Raw genomic sequence first — 24,097 nt, 5'->3', positions numbered from 1 at the left:
TACAAGCTGAGGTTCTCTGTGTGATTGCACAGTGGTAAAATCTATTGACGCAGGGCTGGGATGGTTTGTTGGTCAAGTGCTTGCTGCACAAGCATGAGGACCTAACTCCAATTCCCCCCAAAAGTCCTTTTTTAAAAAGTTGGGCACAGAGGCACATACCTGTAATCTCAGCACTAGGAAGGTGGAGACCCTTAGGCTTTCTGGCCAGTCAGCCTCACAAAATGGGTAAGCCCCAAATCTAGTGAGAAACCTTCTCTCAAAGAGTACTAAATGGAAGCACTTGGGATGTTGAAATGTGATGAACTTCCAAGATGGTCTGACAAATCAAGTTGAATGTGAGGCCACCTTAGCTAGAGAATCCAAAACAGAAAGGACAGTCACTTGTCTAAAATTTAGTTGAAAGCCTAGAGATGGCAAGAGTTAATACAAAGCATAGGAAAAAACAACAAAACAAGGGAACAATTATTATACACACAGAAAATTGTAAACCATCCCATCAAGAAAGACAATCAACATCACAGAGCAGAAACTTCCCTTTCTCACAGAAAATGCAAACACCATTGAAATAGTTTTATCTTGCTTGTATTCGTGCTCACTGGAAAGCATTGTCCATGCCTGAACCCATCTCAACAGAGTTAAGTGACGATTGCCAAGCACGAAATGGGGTATACAGCAACTGTCACAGACAAGCAGAAAACTTGACCGAGCACTTGGAATGGGTTTTTAATTGCTCTGTTTATCAATCGTATATATAATGTCTGCAAGATGGTTCAGAGGGTAAAAGCGCTTATCATGAAACTCTGATGACCCAAGTTCAATCCTTGGATTCCACATAAAAGTTGAAGGAAACACCTGACTCCACTAATTGTCCTCTGACCACCATATGCCTACTACAGCACACAGATACATACACTCATAGCCACCCTACATACAGTAACAATGAATAAAACATTAAAAGAAATTTAATGTATATAATCCTAAATTGTATGTATGAAAATTTTGTGTATGTATGTAAAACAATTTTTAGATTGTGCATCCTAAAACTGTAATCCAGTTTCTGGGCCCCTAGCATGTTGAAGTTGGGTAGCAGGAGATGCAAGCCAGATTGTAGGCAGAGACTTCTCATTTGTTTCCTGGCCACCCAAGACCCAAAATAATCACACAGAAACTATATTAATTACAACACTGCTTGACCTATTAGCTTTTTATTAACTAACTCTTACATCTTAAATTAACGCATTTCTATTATTTCGTATTTTACCACAAGGCTTGTGGTTATTGGTACCAGTGTGCGGGCATCTGTCTCCTGCAGCAGCTACATGGCTTCTCTCTGACTCTGCCTACTCTCTCCTCTTCTATCTACTTGGAATTCCTGCCTTGCCCTATTCTGTGCTGCAACAGACCCAAAGCACATTTGAGGGGGAAATTCTTTCAACTAATCTCATCTAATTAAGGCGTGGTGACCTGGACCCCAGAAAGAAAAACTGGGAGGACCCAGATGCTTGCTCTCTCTCTGCGTGGTGCCCACCAGACAGATAGGAAGTCATACCTCCCACTCTTGCAGCGTGAGTTTTCCCCTCTTATCCATTAAAAATAATGGCTTGGTACTGACCTAATTCACTACATCTGGTGCCCAAACGTGGGGCCACTACAGTCTCATGTGCCTTGCCACCATGAACATAAACTACCCACTCGGCTTCCTCGGCTCTGCGCCCCATGCCCCACAGCCCGTGCTACCAGAGCAGGACACTATTGAACAGCCAAAGAAATTCACAGAACACACGGTCTGTGATTTATACAATAAATAAATAAATAACTTCTTGATTTGAGTATTTTTCAATATTCCCTTTAAATTCAGCCATCTAAAACCAAGCACGTGGATTCAGGTGCACCCTGACACCTACTGGCAGGCAATGGTTATTGCACCTGCTCTAGCTGATTGGACCACAGGTAAGATTTATTATTTTGAATTTTAAAAGGGCAATATGTCAGACAATGCAACCATCCAAGCTTTCCATAACCTTTTCACTTATACCATGTATGAGGTCTTACAAGACACATATGATGTCTCTCCTACATTGCTATTTCTAAGATTCACTTTTTTTCTTGTACTCTTTTTTTTTTCCATAAAATATGGTTTGGCAATAGGAAAATGATGCATTCTTTACATACTGAATCCAGGCTCTTTAGAAAAGAAGTTGGAAATCTAAGGAAGACACAACCATCTTAACTAACAATTTTCAGTTGACTGGGGTACTTTTAAAAACAATACAGACTGATACCAACCTTTTCAATAAAGAGATTACACATCTAAAGGAGGATACTAGGATTTTGTTTAATACTATTCAGTCAACTGAGTTTGTTTTTTTTTAAGGTACAATCTAGCCACCCTTCTGTCTGAAGGGTCCTTGGACTACCAGGCGTCCCTGTTTCTGTGCTGAGGAGTTCCATCCAGACAGGTGAGTGTGAGCAACACCCAGGGCAGACTGTCCTGAAGCAAGCACAGCTCCCCAGATCCTGCTGCACATTTTGTTACACATGACTCTGCCTCCCCCAAGCCTGCCCTATTGTCTGCAAATTCCTTGGCCCGGGAACATTTCCTGCTCCTGCACTAAGGCGACCCACCCACAGGGGTGAGTGTCTGCCGGCCAGGCAGGCCAGAAGGTCCCCTCAAGAGAGTGCAGGGCACCTTCAGCTTCTGCTGCAGGGTCTTCTGTGTTCCACTTGACCCTGCCCTCCCCCCATGGCCACCCTTTTGTCTGAGGGGTCCTTGGAATACCAGGAGTCCCTGTTTCTGTCCTGAGGAGTTCCATCCAGAAAGGAACAGTTCCTGCACCTACACTGAGGAGATCCACCCAGAGAGTCAGTCACAGCAAAGATTGGACCAAGACACCAAGACTCTCCTGGCTGCATTTGAAGGAAGAGATGGGCAGGCACCAATGCAAGAATTCCTCCAACAACCTGAAAGGCAACATGACATCACCAGAATCCAGGGATCATGAAACAAGAAGAATTGAACACTCTACTCCAGAAGAAATAGAAGAAATCGACTTTAAACAGAACTTTATGAAAATAATAGAACAGGAGGTGAAAAACTGCTGTAAAGAAATGGAGATGACAAACAAAAAGGTAGAGTAAATGAATAAATCTCTCAAAGATAGCCAAGAAAACCAAGAAAAAGCTATCAAATAGGAAAGGGAAACAGTTCAAGACTTGAAAAATGAAATGGAGGTAATGAAGAAAACACAAACTGAAGGAAGGCTGGATATGGAAAATTTGGGTAAATGAACAGAAACTACAGAGACAAGTATTACCAACAGAATACAAGAGATAGAAGAAAGAATCTCAGACACTGAAGATACTATAGAGGAAATAAACTCACTGATTAAAGAACAGAACAAATCCAAGAAATTCTTAACACAAAACATACAGGAAATCTGGGACACCATGAAAAGACCAAACCTAAGGATAATAGGGGTAGAAGAAGGCGAAGATTTACAGTTCTAAAGCCCAGAAAATATATTCAACAAAATTATAGAAGAAAACTTTCCCAACCTAAAGAAGGATATTCCTATGAAGGTACAAGAAGCATATAGAACACCAAATAGACTGGATCAAAAAAGCATCTCCACGCCATATAATAATCAAAACACAAAACATATAGAATAAAGAATAAATATTAAGAGCTGCAAGGGAAAAAGGTCAAGTAACTTATAAAGGTAAACCTATCAGAATACACCTGACTTCTGGATAGATGTGCTGCAGACACTAAGAGACCATGAATGCAAACCCAGACTACTATACCCAGTAAAGCTTGCATTCACCATCGATGGAGAAAACAAGATATTCCAGGACAAAAACAGATTTAAACAATATGTAGCCACAAACCCAGCCTTACAAAAAATACTAGAAGGAAAATCACAAACCAAGGAAGCCAACAACACCCATAATAACACAAGCATCTGAAAACCCTCTACCAGCACAACTCAAAGAAGGGAAACACACAAACACTACCACAAGAAAAAATAACCGGAGTTAACAACAATTGGTCATTAATATCACTTAATATCAATGGACTCAATTCACCTATAAAAAGGCACAGGTTAAGAGAATGGATACAAAATCAGGATCCAACCTTCTGCTGGTTACAAGAAACACACCCCAAACTCAAAGACAGACACTAATTCAGAGTAAAGGGTTGGGAAAAGGTATTCCAGTAAAATGGACCAAAGAAACAAGTGGGTGTGGCTATACTAATATCTAACAAAATTGATTTCAAACTAAAATAAATCAGAAGAGATGGAGATGGACACTTTATACTAATAAACAGGAACAATTTATCAGAAGGAAGTCTCAATTCTGAATATCAACGCCCCTAATATAAAAGCACCCATATATGTAAAAGAAACATTACTAGAACTCAAAGCATACATCAAACCCCACACTCTAATAGTGGATGATTTCAACACTCCTCTCTCACCAATGGACAGGTCAACTAGACAGAAACTTAACAGAGAAATGAGAGATCTAACAGATGTAATGAACCAAATGGATCTAACAGAAATCTATAGAACATTCTACCCAAACAGAAAAGAATATACCTTCTTCTCAGCATCTCATGGAACCTTCTCAAAAATTGATCACATAATTGGTAACAAAGCAAACATCCATAGATACAAATAAATTGTAGTAACCACCTGTGTACTATCAGATCACCGTGGAATAAAGTTAGAATTCAATGACAATTCTAACACAAGAAAGCCTAAAAACTCATGGAAACTGAACAGTCAACTACTGAACCATCCCTGGGTCAAGGAAGAATTAAGAAAGAAATTAAAGTCTTCCTTGAATTCAATGAAAATTAAGACACAACATACCCAAACCTATGGGACACTATGAATGCAGTGCTAAGAGGAAAGTTCATAGCACTAAGTGCCCACATAAAGAAAATGGAGAAAGCACACAATAGAGACTTAACAGCACACCTGAAAGCTCTAGAAAAAAATAAGCAGATTCACCCAGGAGGAGGAGAAGACTGGAAATAATCAAACTGAGGACTGAAATCAACAAAACTGAAACACAGAAAACAATAAAAAAAATCAATGAAACAAAAAGATGGTTCCTTGAGAAAATCAACAAGATTGACAAACCCCTATCCAAACTAATCAAATGCCAGAGAGAGAACACTCAAATTAACAAGATCAGAAATGAAAAGGGGGACATAACCGCAGATACAAAGAAAATTCAGAGAATCGTAAGATCTTACTACAAAAGTATGTATGGCACAAAATTGGGAAATGTGAAAGAAATGGACACTTTTTTAGATAAATACCATATACCCAAATTAAGTCAAGACCAGGTGAGCAGTTTAAATAGACCTGTAAGTCGTGAAGAATTAGAAGCTGTCATCAGAAACCTCCCTACCAAAAAAAGCCCTGGACTAGATGGTTTCAATGCAGAATTCTACCAGAACTTTCAAGAAGAGTTAATACCTATACTCCTTAATGTGTTTCACAAAATAAAAACAGAAGAGTCATTGCCTAACTTCTTTTATGAAGATACAGTCACCCTGATACCAAAACCACACAAAGACCTAACCAAGAAAGAGAATTACAGACCAATCTCACTCATGAACATCGATGCAAAAATTCTCAATAAAATACTGGCAAACCGAATCCAAGAACACATCAAAAAATTATACATTATGATCAAGTAGGCTTCATCCCAGAGAGGCAGGGCTGGTTCAACATACAAAAATCTATCAATGTAATCCACCATATAAAGAAACTGAAGGAACAAAAAATATGATCATTTCATTAAATGCTGGAAAAGCATTTGACAAAATTCAACACTTCTTTATGATAAAAGTCTTGGAGGGATTAGAGATACAAGGTTCATTCCTAAATATAATAAAAGCAATATACAGCAGGTCGACAGCTAACATTAAATTAAATGGAGAGAAACTCAAAGCCATCCCACTAAAATCAGGAACAAAGCAAGGCTGTACACTCTCACCATACCTCTTCAATGTAGTGCTTGAAGTTCTAGCAATAGCAATAAGACAACATAAGGAGATCAAGGGGATTCAAATTAGAAAGGAAGAAGTCAAACTTTCGTTATTTGCAGATGACATAATAGTATACATAAGCGACCCCAAAAACTTTACCAAAGAACTCCTACAGCTGATAAACACCTTTAGTAAGTTGGAAGGTTACAAGATCAACTCCAAAAAATCAGTTGCCCTCCTATACACAAAGAACAAAGAAGCAGAGAGGGAAATCAGAGAAACATCACCTTTCACAATAGCCACAAATAGTATAAAGTATCTTGGGGTAACTATAACCAAAGAAGTGAAAGATCTGTTTGACAAGAACTTTAAGTCTTTGAAGAAAGAAATTGAAGAGGATACCAGAATATGAAAGGATCTCCCATGCTCTTGGATTGGGAGGATCAACATAGTAAAAATGGCAATTCTACCAAAAGCAATCTATAGATTCAATGCAATCCCCATAAAAATACCAACAAAATTCTTCACAGACCTTCAGAGAATAAAAATCAACTTTATATGGAAAAACAAAAAACCCAGGATAGCCAAAACAATCCTATACAATAAAAGTACTTCCAGAGACATTACCATCCCTGACTTCAAGCTCTATTACAGAGCTACAGTAATGAAAACAGCTTGGTATTGGCACAAAAACAGAGATGTTGACCAATGGAATCGAATTGAAGACCCAGATATTAATCCACAAACCTATGCACACCTGATTTTTGACAAAGGAGCTAAAAGTATACAATGGAAGATAGAGAGCATCTTTAACAAATGGTGCTGGCATAACTGGATGTCAACCTGTAGAAGAATGAAAATAGATCCATATCTATCACCATGCACAAAACTCAAGTCCAAATGGATTAAAGACCTCAATATTAATCTGACCACAGTGAACCTGATAGAAGAGAATGTGGGAAGTAGTCTACAACACATGGGCACAGGAGACCACTTCCTACATAGAACCCCAGTAGCACAGACAATAAGGGAAACATTGAATAAATGGGACCCCCTGAAACTGAGAAGCTTCTGTAAAGCAAAGGATACTGTCATTAAGACAAAAAGGCAACCTACTTATTTGGAGAAGATCTTCACCAACCCCGCAACAGACAAAGGTCTGATCTCCAAAATATATAAAGAACTCAAGAAGCTAGATATCAAAACTCTAATTAACCCAATTAAAAAATGGGGTACTGAACTTAACAGAGAATTCTCAACAGAAGAAATTCAAATGGCCAAAAGACACTTAAGGTCATGCTCAACCTCCTTAGCAATCAGGGAAATGCAAATCAAAACAACTTTGTGATAACATCATACACCTGTCAGAATAGCTAAAATCAAAAAGAGCAATGATAGCCTATGCTGGAGAGGATGTGGAGTAAGGGGCACACTCATCCATTGTTGGTGGGAATGCAAACTTGTGCAACCACTTTGGAAATCAGTGAAGCGGTGTCTCAGGAAACTGGGAATCAACCTACCTCAGGACCCAGCAATTCCACTCTTGGAAATATACCCAAGAGATGCGCAATCATACTACAAAAGCATTTGTTCAACTATGTTCATAGCAGCACTATTTCTAATAGCCAGAACCTGGAAATAAACCAGGTGCCCCTCAATAGAAGAATGGATAAAGAAGGTGTGGAACATATACACTTTAGAGTTTAACATTGACATCTTGAATTTTGCATGCAAATGGATGGAAATAAAAAACACTTTACTGAGTGAGGTAACCCAGACCCAAAAGATGAATATGGTATGTACTCACACATAAATGGTTCCTAGCCATAAATAAAGGACATTGAGCCTATAATTCACAATCCCAGAGAAGCTAAATAAGAAGGTGAACCCAAAGAAAATCTTATAGTTATCCTCCTGGATATTGGAAGTAGGCAAGATGGCCAGGCAAAAGTTGGGTGCACGGGGGTGGGGGTGGGGTGGGTGTAAGGGGAGATGGGGAGAGAGAAGGAAGAAAGGGGGAATTGGGGAGAGCTTGGGGGAATGGGATGGTTGGGATGGAGGAAGGGTGGATATGGGAGCAGGGAAGCAGATATCTTAATTAAGAGAGCCATTTTAGGGTTGGCAAGAGACTTCACCCTAGAGGGGTTCCCAGGTCCACGGAGATGTCCCCAGCTTGTTCCTTGGGCAGCAGAGAAGAGGGTGCCTGAACTGGCCTTATCCCATAGCCACACTGATGAATATCTTGCATAGATAGAACCTTCATCTGGCGATGGATGGAGATAGAGACAGAGACCGACATTGGAGCACTGGACTGAGCTTCCAAGGTCCAAATGAGGAGCAGAAGGAGGGAGAAAATGAGCAAGGAAGTCAGGACCGCGAGGGGTGCGTCCGCCCACTGAGATTGTGGGATTGATCTAATGGGAGCTCACCAGGGCCAGCTGGCCTGGGACTGATGGAGCATGTGATCAACCTGGACTCTCTGAAGGTGGCTGTCAATGAGGGCTGACTGAGAAGCCAAGGACAATGGCACTTGGTTTTGATTCTACTGCATGGACTGGCTTTGTGGGAGCCTGGTTTGTTTGGATGCTCACCTTCCTAGACCTGGATGGAGTGGGGAGGACCTTGGACTTCCCATGGGGCAGGGAACCCTGAGTGCTCTTAGGACTGGAGAGCGAGGAGGAGGGAGAGGGGGGAGTGGGAGGGAAATGGGAGGTGGGGAGGAGGTGGAAAATTTTAATAAATAAAAAAATTCCCAAGATCTAAATGCTGTCCCCAAATTCTATTAAATTATTAAATGAATTAAAAAATAAAAACAGAAAGTAATCATAAAAAAGGTATAGTTTAATAGTAATTCATTTAAGGAGAGATTCAGCACTCTGGAGAAGGAAACAGCTGATTTGACACTTAATATTAATTCATTTAAAGAGAAGTTCAGCACTCTGGAGAAGGAAACAGCTAATTTGGCACATAAAATCCAGTCCATGACAGTGGGTGCTAAAACAGTATTTGAGAGGATTCACACTATTGAATGTATTAATTGGATTCTGTCAAAGAGGTATGACAGATTGACTGATAGAATGTCTCTCCAAGAAGGTAATACACATACCATAAAGATTATGTCCAAGGATGAGATATTATCTCTAATGGACAGACTTCATACCTTAGAATTCTAAATGAGGGCATTAGAGCAAAATACTGGACAGGAGATCCAGACCTTGCAGAAGGCAATGGTAAACAGATTTAAATAGATTGAGAAATTTATAGACTTTGATGACTAGGAGCAAAAGGTAAGAAGGCAAAATTTAACTTCCTCAGTATGTAAAACTCTCTGGGATAGCTTCCCCAGAGTTCTACCTACCTTTCCAGTAATAACATCAGAAAAAATAGCCGGCTCCAAATACTCTAAGGTTATCAAGGAACATACATGGAAGCCCTACGTATGAGTGATTTAAAAGAAATTAAACAAACAATTGTGACTTACGGACTACATTTGTCCTTTGTTAGAGAGATGGTCAAAACCTGGGTTTTCAGTAACAAAGTCACACCTCACAATTGAGCTCAGTTAATCTCAGCTGTCCTAGAAAGTGGGCTGCAATTGCCCACGTTCTTAAAGAGAAAACAAGAATTTCAGAGCAACAGAAAAGAGCAAGCGAAACTGAGATTTCCATAGATCAAATTCTAGGTGATGGACTTTACTCTGATCCTCAGGACCAAGCTCTTTATGATGAGCACACCCTGTCCGTATGTGCCACAACAGCTTTAAAGGCTTGGGACAAGGTTCAGAAACCAGGACAGAGAGTGGAATCATATCTTAGAGTTAAAAAGGTCAGAAAAAACCCTCTAGGGCCATACAAATAGGGATAACTGACCCAGAAACTAGATGTATAATAATTGAATCTTTAGCTTATGAAAATGCCAACATAGAGTGCTTAGCTTATGAAAATGCCAACATAGAGTGCAAAAGGATCCTGGGGTCTTTTAAGATCAGATCAGCACCCATGGATGAATAGGTCTTGCATACAATAAATGTAGAGATATTCGGCTATAGTACTAAAGCTTGGGTAGGGGAAGCAAATTCCAATGGTAAGAGAAGACATCAAAATACCAAATGTTTTAAGTGTGGTAAAATGGGACATATGAGAAGGGATTGTAGACAATGGATTTCCAGGAATAATGCCTCTTCTGGGAATAGCAGGAATGGGAGAACTCAGCCTTCAGATTTATGTAGGAGGTGTGACAAAGGCTGACATTGGACCAATGAATGTAGATCAACAAGAGATAGACAAGACAACCCAATACCATTGGAAAACACTGTGGGGGGCCTCTTGCAGACCCCTATGACAAATGTGGTCCAGTCATTCTCAGTTACTGTGGATAAAGTGTCTCGTCAGAAAAATTAGAAGGTCCCATGCCTGCTGTCAAAAAAATAATGGTCGAAATGATGAGATAAATGTAAAAAATGACTCAAGAAATCTGGTGGTACAGAGGAAACATATATTCTGGCACACTTCTATAAATGAACAAAGTCCAAAGCTAAGGGTGTGTATAAATGACATTTTTATTGAAGGCTTATTAGACACGGGTGCAGATGTAAGTATCATTACTCCAAAATCTTGACATCTGAATTGGCCTCGTTAGGAGGTAGATGTTCAGTTCATGGAAATTGGAGCCCTATCTCGGGTAAGATAAAGCACAAGATGAGTTAAATACATTGGACCAAAAGGACAAATAGAAAAACTAAGGCCATATATAGCCAAAATTACAATAAATTTATGGGGTCATGACCTATTGCAACAATGGAATACCCAGATTAACATTCCTACAGCCCCTAAAGCTTATATTTCTGAGGAAAATATTAAAAGATATTACAGACAACAAACACCAGGCATTTGGGCTGTACAAAAACACAAAGCAATTGATAACCCTTCCGATGTACCAACAGCCCTGCCTTTAAAATGGTTAACTAAAAAGCCAATATGGGTTAAACAATGGCCTTTAGCTGAGGAAAAGTTACAGGCTTTAGAACAGCTGGTAGAAGAGCAATTAAATGCTTGACATATAAAAAAAAATCTACCAGCTCTAGGAATTCTCCTCTATTTGTTGTTAAGAAAAAAATCTAAAAAAAAAAATGGAAAAGGTGACAGATCTTAGAGCTATTAACAAGGCTATTCAACCTATGGGCCCTCTGCAATCTGGAATTCCTCTGCCCTCTCTGTTACCAAAGGGATGGCCTCTCATAGTTATTGATTAAAAAGATTGTTTCTTCACTATACCTTTACAAGAAAAAGATAGAAAACAGTTTGCCTTCACAGTGCCTACTTATAATAATTCTCAGCCTACTAGGAGGTACCAGTGGACTGTCCTCCCACAAGCAATTTTAGAGGATGCCATCCCCTCTCCCAACAGTTTGCCCTCAGGCTTAGGGACATCATTTAGGGGTTGATTATAATTGGTATACAGTTGAGGGATGGGGAAAAATTTTTATAGGCTCAGGGATCTTTTTTTTAAAAAAAAAACTAGAGGGATAATTGGATGATAGGATAATAGATTAGTATTTATAAGTTATTGTTTTTAGACAGTTATATTGGTATAGATTCTTATATATTGATACAAAGTTAAATTATATTGAATATTGTATGGATGTATGCTTCTACCTCTGTTTAAAACATTGTTTATATATTGATATATATCTACCATATTACAGTGTACATTACTACCTCTGATAAAGATACTTATACATTGTTCACATTTAAAGGTCATTGTCCTCATTTATTGCACAGTTGTTTATTGTCTTAGTCTTTAAGTTAGATAGGTATTGAGAATTACAGATCAGTAGTCATCTATGTTTGTCATATTTATAATTAGACTAGTCAGGTTCTCTAGATACATAGAGATTATATTCAGTATAGATAATCTTCAACCTCTTCAAAGAGCTGTAAAAAAATGGCTTTTAATCTAACCTAGAGTTCCATGGTAATGAGACACAATCACTCCTGGCAACACCGCTCTATTCCCAAGAAAATGTTAAGCACCAAAGACACTCTACCTGGAGCCTTTCTTCTTGGCAGAACTGGCCTTTGGGCAAAGAAATGCCCATACCTCAACTACTGACAGAGATACAGAGTATCTGTAAATGGGTAAAACAGGACTGTCATATCCTGCCAGGTGGGGATGGTGACAGTGCTCTCATAGGTGGGGATGGTGACAGTGCTCTCATAGGTGGGGATGGGGACAGTGCTCTCATAGGTGGGGATGGGGACAGTGCTCTCATAGGTGGGGATGGGGACAGTGCTCTCAGTAGGTGGGGATGGAGACAGTGGTCTCAGTAGGTGGGGATGGGGACAGTGCTCTCATAGGTGGGGATGGTGACAGTGCTCTCATAGGTGGGGATGGGGACACTGCTCTCATAGGTGGGGAAGGAGACACTGCTCTCATAGGTGGGGATGGTGACAGTGCTCTCATAGGTGGGGATGGGGACAATGCTCTCATAGGTGGGGATGGAGACAGTGGTCTCAGTAGGTGGGGATGGGGACAGTGCTCTCATAGGTGGGGATGGGGACACTGCTCTCATAGGTGGGGAAGGAGACACTGCTCTCATAGGTGGGGATGGTGACAGTGCTCTCATAGGTGGGGATGGGGACAATGCTCTCATAGGTGGGGATGGAGACAGTGGTCTCAGTAGGTGGGGATGGGGACAGTGCTCGCATAGGTGGGGACGGGGACAGTGCTCGCATAGGTGGGGATGGGGACAGTGCTCTCATAGGTGGGGATGGGGACAGTGCTCTCATAGGTGGGGATGGTGACAGTGCTCTCATAGGTGGGGATGGGGACAGTGCTCTCATAGGTGGGGATGGGGACAATGCTCTCATAGGTGGGGATGGGGACAGTGCTCTCATAGGTGGGGATGGGGACAGTGCTCTCAGTAGGTGGGGATGGGGACAGTGCTCGCATAGGTGGGGACGGGGACAGTGCTTGCATAGGTGGGGATGGGGACAGTGCTCTCATAGGTGGGGATGGGGACAGTGCTCTCATAGGTGGGGATGGTGACAGTGCTCTCATAGGTGGGGATGGGGACAGTGCTCTCACAGGTGGGGATGGGGACACTGCTCTCATAGGTGGGGATGGGGACACTGCTCTCATAGGTGGGGATGGGGACAGTGCTCTTATAGGGGGGGATGGTGACAGTGCTCTCATAGGTGGGGATGGGGACACTGCTCTCATAGGTGGGGAAGGAGACACTGCTCTCATAGGTGGGGATGGGGACAGTGCTCTCAGTAGGTGGGGATGGAGACAGTGGTCTCAGTAGGTGGGGATGGGGACAGTGCTCTCATAGGTGGGGATGGGGACAATGCTCTCATAGGTGGGGATGGGGACAGTGCTCGCATAGGTGGGGACGGGGACAGTGCTCTCATAGGTGGGGATGGGGACAGTGCTCGCATAGGTGGGGATGGTGACAGTGCTCTCATAGGTGGGACGGGGACAGTGCTCTCATAGGTGGGGATGGGGACAATGCTCTCATAGGTGGGGATGGGGACACTGCTCTCATAGGTGGGACGGGGACAGTGCTCTCATAGGTGGGACGGGGACAGTGCTCTCATAGGTGGGGATGGTGACAGTGCTCTCAGTAGGTGGGGATGGGGACAGTACTCTTACTAGCACCTCTGTCAATACCTTGAGTAACAAGAGAAAAAAAAACCAAACCTTTCAAAATACAGAACCTGAACCAGAACCCTCTTCTGACTCCATTTATACAAAATGAAAAGTCATAGCAACAGGAAGGTTATTGCCAGCAAAGACCCGTAAGGGTTGGGGCTGAAGACTGGACACTGCTGCTGAGCACATGCTGCTCTGTGTGAACAGAGAGGTCTAGACAACACGTGGTGGCGGCCATGCAGCTCGAGGCCACGTGGATCAGCAAGGAACTGCATGAAAGGGGCAAACTCCGGGCATGAGAGTCCTTGGAAAGCTGTGGTGAGCTGCAAAGGGCCAGGTCGACTGCCTGTCAGACTGCAGCTCTGCAAAGCGCACCTCCCAATTCTTCTGTGTGCAGGCAGCTGAGCTGCAAGCTGGGTGTGCGCAAGAACTTACAGGTGTTTGTCATGACCCATAACCATGCCTGCCATCTAAGAGACATTCAGTAGCAGGCACTGAGCAGCTAACTGCCCAAGACAGCAGGGGTGCCCCCCCACGGTGATGGGGACCCACCGTGCAGTAGGTGCTCAGCAGATACTTACTGACTCAGGCATGAGAACAGACACGAAATGATGCCATGACCCAGAAACCGGTATCTCATCAAAAAGGCAAAGAATTAGGAATACTGTTTATAAACTTTTTATTTAAAAATAAAATTATAAACAAAATACAGAAAAATATTGACACCTGTGTAACAATAAGATGACTTTTCATCTTTAGGGTAATTTACTGTTCTGAAAGAATAAAATGCTAACTTTTATAAGGGAATTCCATGGGGTAAAGAAGGACTTTGATATTTCATTAGCAGTGGGTACTTGGCATAGGTAAGACTTAATACATACATTCAACACTTCACAGCATATTCAAGTCTCATTTTCCAAGTTCTATAGCAAACAGTGTACCTCACCAAAGTCCCCTAGTAAGAGTGCAATATAATATTATTAGAAAACGATCCGGTTCTTCCTAGGTCGACTGTACTTTCACTACTTGAATACATTTCACAATGGTCTCTACCCAGTTGAAGCCAAGCCTCTTCTAGACAATTACATATGAAGCAGTAGTTAGTTGAGAGGCGCCCTCCCTCCTTGATGTGGAGGCCTCCTGGGAAGCTCCTCAGAGCATCCGGGTCACGCTGCAGATGCACACTGTAGAATCTTTCTTTGAAAAGTGGCTGAAGCACATCACCTGCCCAACAAACAAGTTCCTCATTTCAAGCAAGAGATACTGGGAAACCCACATAGTAATTTTCTGAAAATACACAGTAGTGTCCTCTATTTTACAAATCAACTACAGACTTGTTAGCAATCTGGATTCCCACTTAGTTTTCTAAGTTACAGAAGCTGCTTATCCCAGTCTCTTAACAATCTTCCCATTTCATTTTTAAATATAATTTTACTAAAATCAACATAAATTACAAGTAACTCCCATAACTGAAGGTGCTAGATTCCATGGGATCTGTCTGTGTAAACAAGCAAATGAAATGTCGGGATCAGAAATTCTTAAGTCTCCAAGACGTCCACACAAACCAAACCAACTCATGCCCACTCCTCCTCAGTTATCTACCCCTGCTGAGGTTCTCATCTGTGAAGATGCTGACAAACAATGGAGACAGACGAATTTCACTCAGTTGAGCTCCGTCTGTCTTCAGGTTGTGACTTCTCCAGGACATGGTGTCTGGCAGTTGACAGCGGACTGCTGAGTTGTCATGGCCTCTAAGTCAGACTCACGAACAAAAACCACCGCATCACCACTGACATTTATGAGACACTGCGCCTGTAAAGACAGCAGACAGAAGTCCAGGAGCATGCAGCACCGAGGTCATGTGCCTGCTGTGCACGGGTTCTGGTAGAAAACCAAATCCAGCACAGGCCAATCAACCACTAGAACAACCCAACAGAAGATGAGGAAAGAAAAAGTTCACAGGAAAAGAAATCTAGAAAGCCTGAAAACACATGACAAAATATTCAAGCCCGCCGTAAATCAGAGCTCTGCAAATAGACAGTAAGATACCACACCATGGATACTGGGGACACGTGAAAGCTGGACTTTACTAGGTGCTGACAGAGGCACAGGCAGCAAGCACGGGTACTGGAGAAGAGCAGCCACTCTGAAAGGCAATGTCATCTCTCACAGAGCAGGAAAAGCATGCAATCTCCAACCACCATTCCAGCCTGTACTTTGTATTTTCCTCTAGAGAAAAATCTTGGATGGGACTTTTTACTACAACATGTTTATAAAAGGAAAATAATTAAAATAATGTAAATACTATCAAGAAGAAAGTGAAAATATAGACAGTTATACCTGATACTAAACAGAAATGAAATTGGCATAAACTCTACCAACATGGCTAAGCATCATGAATGTGGTAAATTAATGAAAATAATTAGAATATGCAAAACAGTCTCAATGGAGGCAAATTTTATCATTGTAGGAAAACTACAAACATCAGAGGCCTTCCCTTTGGATACACTCACTGTGCTAGCCCCTTATATCCATGTTAGTTCTTACAGCACTGTATACATCAGAGAAACAGTCAACAGATACTACCCACTGCCATCAGGGGACAGCTGAGAATTCTGAGTGACCAACACTATGGAGTGCTGAGTGGCTAAAGGAATAAATAAGACAATCTTTGGCCTTGAACTGAGAAAGTCACCAAGAAAAATAAAGTGATAAAACAAGCCACAGAACCATGTACACAGCAGCACTGTGCAGACGTGGGGTGAAATGTACAGCTGTCCGTGTGCAGTTAAGACTCTCTCTGGCACGCTGTGCCCTCAGGAACATAAGTGACATTAAAATACACAAGAAGAAAAGTAAGGCACTAATGACTTCGGCTGCGTGTAGTAAAGAAACTGATTGGCCTGAACACAAAACGGGGAGAAACTTTTCTATTTACTTATTCTTAATGTTTTTGAGACAGTGTCTCACTATGTAACCCTGGTGTGGTGGTTTGAAAGAAAATGACCCCCCAAAGGGAGTGGCATTATTAGGAGATGTGGCCTTGTTGGGGGAAGTGTGTCATTGTGGAGGCAGGCTTTGAGGTCTCATATATGCTCAAGCCATGTCCAGTTAATTCAGACTACTTCCTGTTGCCTGCAAGTCAAGATGCAGGACCCTCGGCCCCTTCTCCAGCACCACGTCTGCCTGCATGCCACCATGTCTGCCTGCATGCCACCATGTCGGATCACAAAGGACTAAACTTCTGAAAATGAAAGCTGCCCCAAATAAATGTTTTTCTTTATAAGAGTTGTAGTGATCATGGTGTGCTGTGGGACAATGGTTTTACCCTGCAAAGATTTGTTTCTTGTACTTGTTTAATAAAATGATGATTGTCCCGTAGTCAGGCAGGAAGTAGTGGCAGGGCAACCAGACAGGAAGTAGAGGTGGGTCAATGAGAACAGGAGAATTCTGGGAAGAGAGTCAGTCTGCAGTCTTCACTCAGAGCACGTAAGCTGTGACTGCCTTACCGATAAAGGTACCAGGCCACATGGCTAATGCAATTAAAATTATGAGCTAATATAAGTTATAATTTGTTAATAAGAAGCCTGAGCTAATAGGCCAATCAGTTTATTAACTAATATAGACCTTTGTGTATTTCTTTGGGGCTGAATGGCTGCAGGACCGGGTGGGACAGAAAACTTGGTCAACAATGGTGTCTTTTCACAGCCATAGAAACCCTAAGACACCTGGGTAGCCTGGAGCTCTGGGGACCAGGCTGGCCTCAAAGTCATATAGCTCTGCCTGCTTCTTCTACCTCCTACATTTGTTTTTTAATTGAATTTTTGAAGTTTGAATCTAGTGCAACTCCAAAACATACATTAAAATACAATATAAAAAAAGACTACATATATGGACAATATATCTTAAAAATATAAAAAGCAACTAGGTCAGGATGGTTCCCTCAGTGTGAAAAAACACACAGGCTACCGCAGAGTATATGGGGTCGGGGTATGGGACTGTGGGCACTCTAGCCTGCATGTGTGGAGACCAGAGGCCAATGCGTGACAATGTGCTCTCCTACTGTGTAACAGTAAAGCTGCCTTCTAGTTTCAGACTAGGACTATTCTTTAACATCTCTCAATGTAGTAGAACAAACTAATAAAAATATGTAAGTTATAAGAATTGAAAAGGAGGTTAAATGGTTTATCTTTCTCAAGACACTGACTAAATTAATGGTTCTGAAATAAGACTAAGGCTGTGCTTAAGTTGGCTCTCTTCTTACATTGCTTGCACATTTATGGCAAAAGTCTACTGTGAGGATAACGTTATCCATAAAAGCCAGGAGTCCTGAGAATGCAAACGATCTGCCCTTAATTATAATCATCTAAGTATATGGCTAGCAGTAAAATTCGTACCCACACAGACACACACATCTACTCTTCTCATTCCTGTGAAACTGAAATACCGGATCTTGAGTGCAGTATCTGCCTGCATGTTCCCTGTTCTCGGGGCACAAGTGCTTTTGCTCATCTATCGTGAGTGTGAGGCAAAAATATGATTTCTGGTATGTGCCAAGTAGAATAGGATGGAGCATGCTGCTTTCAAGACACTCTGTTACTTATATAATTATTCAATTTTAGAAGAAACCCCTAAAATTTTTGAGCTATTTAGTTAAAATTAATAAAAGAGTGATATTCTAAGGTTTAGTCTAGTAAGACCTCTTCTTATTACATACCCCATTTACAGAGTAACATTTGGTAGAAATACTGTGAGGGGCACCTCAGACCTCCTGAGAGGAGGCACAGCCACATCCATATTCCAAGGCTTACCAAGAGAGTAGCAGGAATAGTAACTCCAGAAAAGCTTAATTAAGGGTGATAACTACTCACGTGGGATATGGAGCAGAGCCTGAACAATGATGACTGTGTGAATAATAAAGTCATTTAAGTACGCTTTAACATCTACAGTCAAAGTTCTGAAAAGCAATTCTTTTAGAAGTGAATGGATGTGACAGGCCAGAGGGTCAATTCTCCAACTTCTTAGAGATATTTAGTCATCTCACCTGGTTCTTACTGGGATTTTCCATGAAGACACACTGCTTCATAATGTAGGAAACAACAGCATTCCCTCCCAGTGCGGCAACGTGAGCTCTTACCATGGCAAACACTTCAGCAATGAAAGCATGGAGGAAACCACTGACTCCTCCTTCCTGCAAAGGACAGACAGACCACTGCATCATACACAGGGTAGGGCCATGCAGAAAATGTCAAAAGCCAATAGTACACATTCTGAATTGCCTCAATGTAAAACACAGTCATTTATATTTTCCTCACAAGGGTTTTTTATTTGCATTAATAAACATACTTGAGTAAGGATTTTAAAGTATTCATTAAATCTATGATAAATTGTAGTTTGCCCATCACTAGCTGATGTGGGATTCCCCTCTGTGTGCTGTAAATACCATTAGTTAATAAAGAAAGCTGGCTTGAGTCTATAGCAGGGTAGAACACAGTTAGGCGGGGGAAACTAAACTGAATGCTGGAAGAAAGGAAGCAGAGTAAAGAGAGAAACCATGGAGCCACCGCCAGAGACAGACACGCTGAAACCTTGCTGGAAGGTCACAACCTTGAGGTGATACACAGATTAATGGAGATGGGTTAAATTAATATATAAGAGTTAGCTAATAAGAAAGTAGTGCTAATGGGCCAACCAGTGATTTAATTAATACAGTTTCTGTGTGATTATTTCGGTTCTGGGTGGCTGGGATAAACAAGCAGCCTCTCGTCAACAAATTGGTGCCAACATGGTTGGCTAAAATCCACTTAAAACCTGATAGGGCTTGAAAAGGAATTCTAGACACAAAAATGCAGAGTTTAACACAGCTTCTTGTTTGCTGGCAGCATGCCACAGCTCCTATGAGGGAGGTTTTCCCAATTCAGCGGAAGCAGAAAAGAAGCCACGCCATTTTGAAATGCCGGCTTCCTGGGCTGTGCTGCCAGCATGACCTCTGGCTCTTTCAGGAGACCGAGGATTTGAATGAGTTTGTGAGCAATGTGCTACGGCTTGCTTGGTGACAACATGGACCGGCTGTGTGCCTTGAGATGGGGTATTGTACATGGCTCTCAGAGGCAGTGAACAGCTCTGTCATGCTGGACTGGGCGGGGCAAGCAGGCAGTGCCATATTTCCCCTAGCAATGGTGCCGCTTAAGTTCATAAGAAGGGCTTAGCATTTTAAGAAGTGCTTCTGGTCAGAAAATAATTACAGATATGCAATAAAGACAAATCTAGACATAAAAGACCTCTAAATGGGTCACAGTGTGTTTAAAAATGTACGTAGGCTTGGGATACAGAAGAAAAAAGTATGGAGAGTTATAAAAAGAAGTGAATGGTTTATAAAAAATGAAAGTCTTTAAAGAAATAGAGTACAGTCATAGATTAAAGGAGTAAAAATAATATAAATATTAAAAATAATAGAGTAAGAAAAGTCACATAAAGATGGAATACACAGAGAGTCTGGATTATGTATATTATTGTGTTTTCTTTGAATTATTTGACTGTGAAGAAGCTAAGTACAGAGAAACATTTTATTGTATGGGCTGCTAAGCTAAAGCAGCATGTATATTAGAAAGGTATATTGACTTCAGAATTTGTGTCTAAGGTATTATGCTTTGGAAAAGAGGTTCTTCTTTTGTTTCCACAGATGATGAGAACCTTTGGATTCATTTCAGGCTAATGTGGTTTGATGCACCACGAGCCCCTGAAGTGTCACCTTGAACACCCCCCCCCCCCCCACTAAAAGAAAAAACTTCACCCAACAAAAAGTAGGAAGCAGTTTGGAAAAGAACTATGCCCAAATTCCCAAATAATGTTTATAAATGTTTGTTTACATTTAAAGGGGGATATGCTATAGAGATTTGCATTGGTATGAATCTCAGTTTATTAATACACATTTAAGGTACATTGTGTATATGTATTTCTGATCTTGATTAAGGTATTGTGTCTGTGCAGCTCATTTAAAATGTAGTGTAATAGATAATCACCTATAATAGTCAAGCTTGTAGTAATATTAGGTTTTCTAGATGTAAAGAGGTATATTTCAGATGGATAGGGATTCTTTAAATCTTTCAGAGACCTTCAGAATATGCATTTAAAATATTTTAAGAAGTTAGAACTTTTCATGACAGTGAGACACATCTGCTCCTGGTAGTACCAAACTACTTCAAAAGGATGATGGACATTGAAGAGTCTCCTCATGGAGTTTGATAGCCATTTGGGCCAGGAACCGCTCTTGCCTGGACTGCTTGATGAACTGGACATGCAGGACCCACAAAGAAATGACTGCTGAATTTGCCTAAAGGTAAGACATCCTTCAAGGTTCCTGCTTCATTAGAGAACATGCAAGACATTCTACAGGACACAAAAGAAAGTGACTGACAAACTGCCAATATAGGCAAAACTGTCTTTGAAATTTCCTGCTTCATGGAAAAGTCTGCTGGGATACTATGGGCCAATAGGCTGAAGATGGATACCCCAATGGTACAGAAGAACTTTGGGTGAATGTTCAGGCAGCGTGATGTCTCTGTCATTTCTAGAGTTTTGGAAGTTGCTTACAATACACTTCCTATTTACTTAGGTAATATTATATCCTTCCGGAGTCTTTGATGGACTTGAAGAGTAGAAAGAAATAATATAGTTTTCCTTAGTTATGATGAAAGATAAGATATAAATACCATAACTGAACTGTAATTCTTGCTTGATACTACATTAGATGCAAATGCACAATTCAGCAGTGCACAAATAGCATTGTGTACTATGCTATACACATTGCTAGAGGATAAACATAGTGGTATGGGGAACTTTTTCTATTACAAACCCAACACAACAAAAATTAAAGCTAGTCAATAGCTTACATGCTTTTCTACTTATGTTTTCTATCAGCTCTACTGAAGGTGAAGTTCAGGACAATCAAGGAAATTTCCGAATTAAACTGAAGTTAAGAAAACACAAGAGTCTACTATTAGGAACAAAATTATTTTCTTAAGTACATCTTTTTTAAAAAAAGTTTACATGCATGGGTGTTTTGCCTGTATAGCTATCTATATCTGTGTAACCCATATATGCCTGGTGTCCAGAGGGGACCGGAAGGGGCACTGAAACCTCTAGAACTGGAGTTACAGATGGTGGTGAGCCACCGTGTAGACTCTGGGAACTGAGTCTGGGTCCTCTAAAACAGCCTGTGCTCTAATCCCTGAGTCATCTCTCCAGCCCCGAGCACATCTTTTTAAACAGCTAAGGAGATCCTCCAGACTGTAACCCTGGGAAGCAACCTCCATGTGAAACTCCAGAACTAGATCAGCGATCTGAGCCTCCCCTCAGGCGTGCAGCTCTGTACACTCTTCACCAGTTGCCTCTGCTTATGAGCTCAGGAGACGGGAGCAGAGTATGGACAGGTCAATTCGAAGAGCAAAACTGACTGTAAGGGAGCTCACTAGGCAAGGCCACACATGGGATGCTGCACCTTAGGTTAACAGTGCAGGTCTCTGCTGCAGTGACTCACCATGTAGTAACACTGCAGCAGGAAAAGCTTCCACAGTGCACGGCCAGGAGCTTGTGCATGAAGCCTACTATCTAGAAGGCTGAGACCACAGGATCATGTGGGCAATAAAACTTAAAGGTTCAAAATAGTATAGCCATACACTACTAGGAGCAACCAGAAAAGAAAACAACAGATAAAAACAAAACATGCCAATTTTGAAACAAACCTATTTTGTCAAACTTAAGTAGACTTCAATTCTCTATTAAAAGGATCTGAGACTACATGGTTTGTCTTCTACATCAACACCATTAGAGTATAATTAAGATAGTCTATCTTAAAGAAAATACCCACCTAATTAATTAACCTGTCAGACATTATCCATTCACCTACACAAAGACATACTGTGCTCGCTCTGTGCCAGGCAGGCTCCCTGCTGGGAGAAGGAAGTGTGCCATGGAGACACAAGCAAAGCACAGCCGAGTCATCTTACAGGAAAGGCACTTTCCACAGCACAAACTGCTGTGACAGTCAAATAGACAGAGATAATGAGGTTTCACACCTCAGCAATTCAAAAGTTCCCCTATTTAAATATTAATTTGTTTAGCAGCCCTGACTCATAACATAAGATCCAATATAGTTTCCATTTCTATTAGGTTAAATTCCTGAGTTAGGAATGCCACAATAGAGTGGTCCTGATTTAGTAATTTAATCATATGACACAGTTTTCTAACCATCATGTGGCAGTTCCCCATGTGCACTGAGGATGGGGAGAGGCAGCATTCCTGTGCACTGACAAGCCTGAGAAGTGTTGGCAGAGGCTGCTTGTTCATTCCTGGACGCCCCAACACGAAATAACCACACAAAAACTAGACTGTTTGCAATACTGTTTGGCCAATAGCTTAAGCGTATTTCTGGCTAACTCTTGTATTTGAATTAACCCATTTTCATTATTTTATATTTTACCACGAGGGTTGTGGCCTACTGGCATGGTTCTAACTGGCGGCTCCATGGCAGCTCCCTGACTCCGCCTGCTCTCTCTCTCTATCTCTTCCAGTCTGGCTATATTCTGTTAAGCCATTAGCCAAAAGCAGCTTCTTTATTAACCAACAAAAACAACACTATACAGAAGGACTTCCCACAGCATTTCAAGCGCCCTCCTACAACAGAAAACCGGCAGGTTCGTTCTTTTTTCAGAGGGAAGAAAGCATAGGGGTAAAGTACCCCTGTGTTTACATCTACTATAAAAATCTACTACTTCTAAATGCAGCTCCTTAAAAACTGCTGTTTAAATTCATATCAGAAAAATAGCTTAGAAAACTTAGATGTCCTGTCAGAGAAGTTTTAAATCTTGTATCAAATCTAAGAGGAAGTCATTTGCTTTATAGTAAGCATCTAGAAGTTCTGCAAACAAATGGGCTTAAATCAGGCACAACTCTTACAAAAGGAGTTACTGTATGAAATGTACGTCTTATGTAAAATCCATCCAGACAGGTCACAAACAGGTGGGTCAAATTAAGTGTTTGTATTTAGAAGAAAGCAAAACTTGACTTTATTACTAACTCTTTCAAGAAAAAAAAATTAATTTTGTAAAGTTACCTCCCGAAGAGAAGTAGTTTCTCTAATAAAAAACATGTTAATGATGCCAAGATATCTTGTTATCTTTGCTCCAGGAATGAAAGAAAGAGGCGTCATCTTAACAACACCAACTGTGGAACTTGCACAAGGTGGAGCAGAGCGATTCCGGAAATTTCCATCACCCATGGGACTTGCTTTCTCAACAGTCACAGCTAAAATTGGAGAAATAATGGAAACATTAAGAACAGACCCTGGAAACTGGTTAATCCCCTAAGGTTTCCACACAAGTGGTGACAACATTCAGCTGTCTGTGAGACTAAGCCATGTCATGAAAGAAAAGAAAT

The 24,097-nt window shown here is 41.2% G+C and overlaps 1 protein-coding gene across 27 annotated transcripts in view; it reads right to left on the bottom strand.

The window, feature by feature from the left end:
• Positions 1 to 14,322: 14,322 nt before the first annotated feature.
• C2cd5 (C2 calcium dependent domain containing 5) overlaps positions 14,323 to 24,097 on the bottom strand; it is a 97,543-nt gene continuing 87,768 nt past the window's right edge. For 26 of the 27 annotated variants that reach the window (XM_075982341.1, XM_075982327.1, XM_075982337.1 and 23 more), the window contains 3 exons: positions 23,775 to 23,965; positions 18,705 to 18,851; positions 14,323 to 15,472 (listed from right to left, as the gene is read on the bottom strand). In XM_075982341.1, coding sequence (XP_075838456.1) covers positions 15,344 to 15,472; positions 18,705 to 18,851; positions 23,775 to 23,965 — 467 coding nt within the window. In that variant the 3' untranslated portion in view covers positions 14,323 to 15,343. The remainder of the gene's footprint in view (positions 15,473 to 18,704; positions 18,852 to 23,774; positions 23,966 to 24,097) is intronic. The other variant, XM_075982353.1, reaches the window with a different exon arrangement.

This window comes from Microtus pennsylvanicus, chromosome 8 (genome assembly GCF_037038515.1).
Source record: "Microtus pennsylvanicus isolate mMicPen1 chromosome 8, mMicPen1.hap1, whole genome shotgun sequence".
NCBI lineage: Eukaryota > Metazoa > Chordata > Mammalia > Rodentia > Cricetidae > Microtus > Microtus pennsylvanicus.
This window is presented reverse-complemented; position numbering and strand designations above follow the sequence as displayed.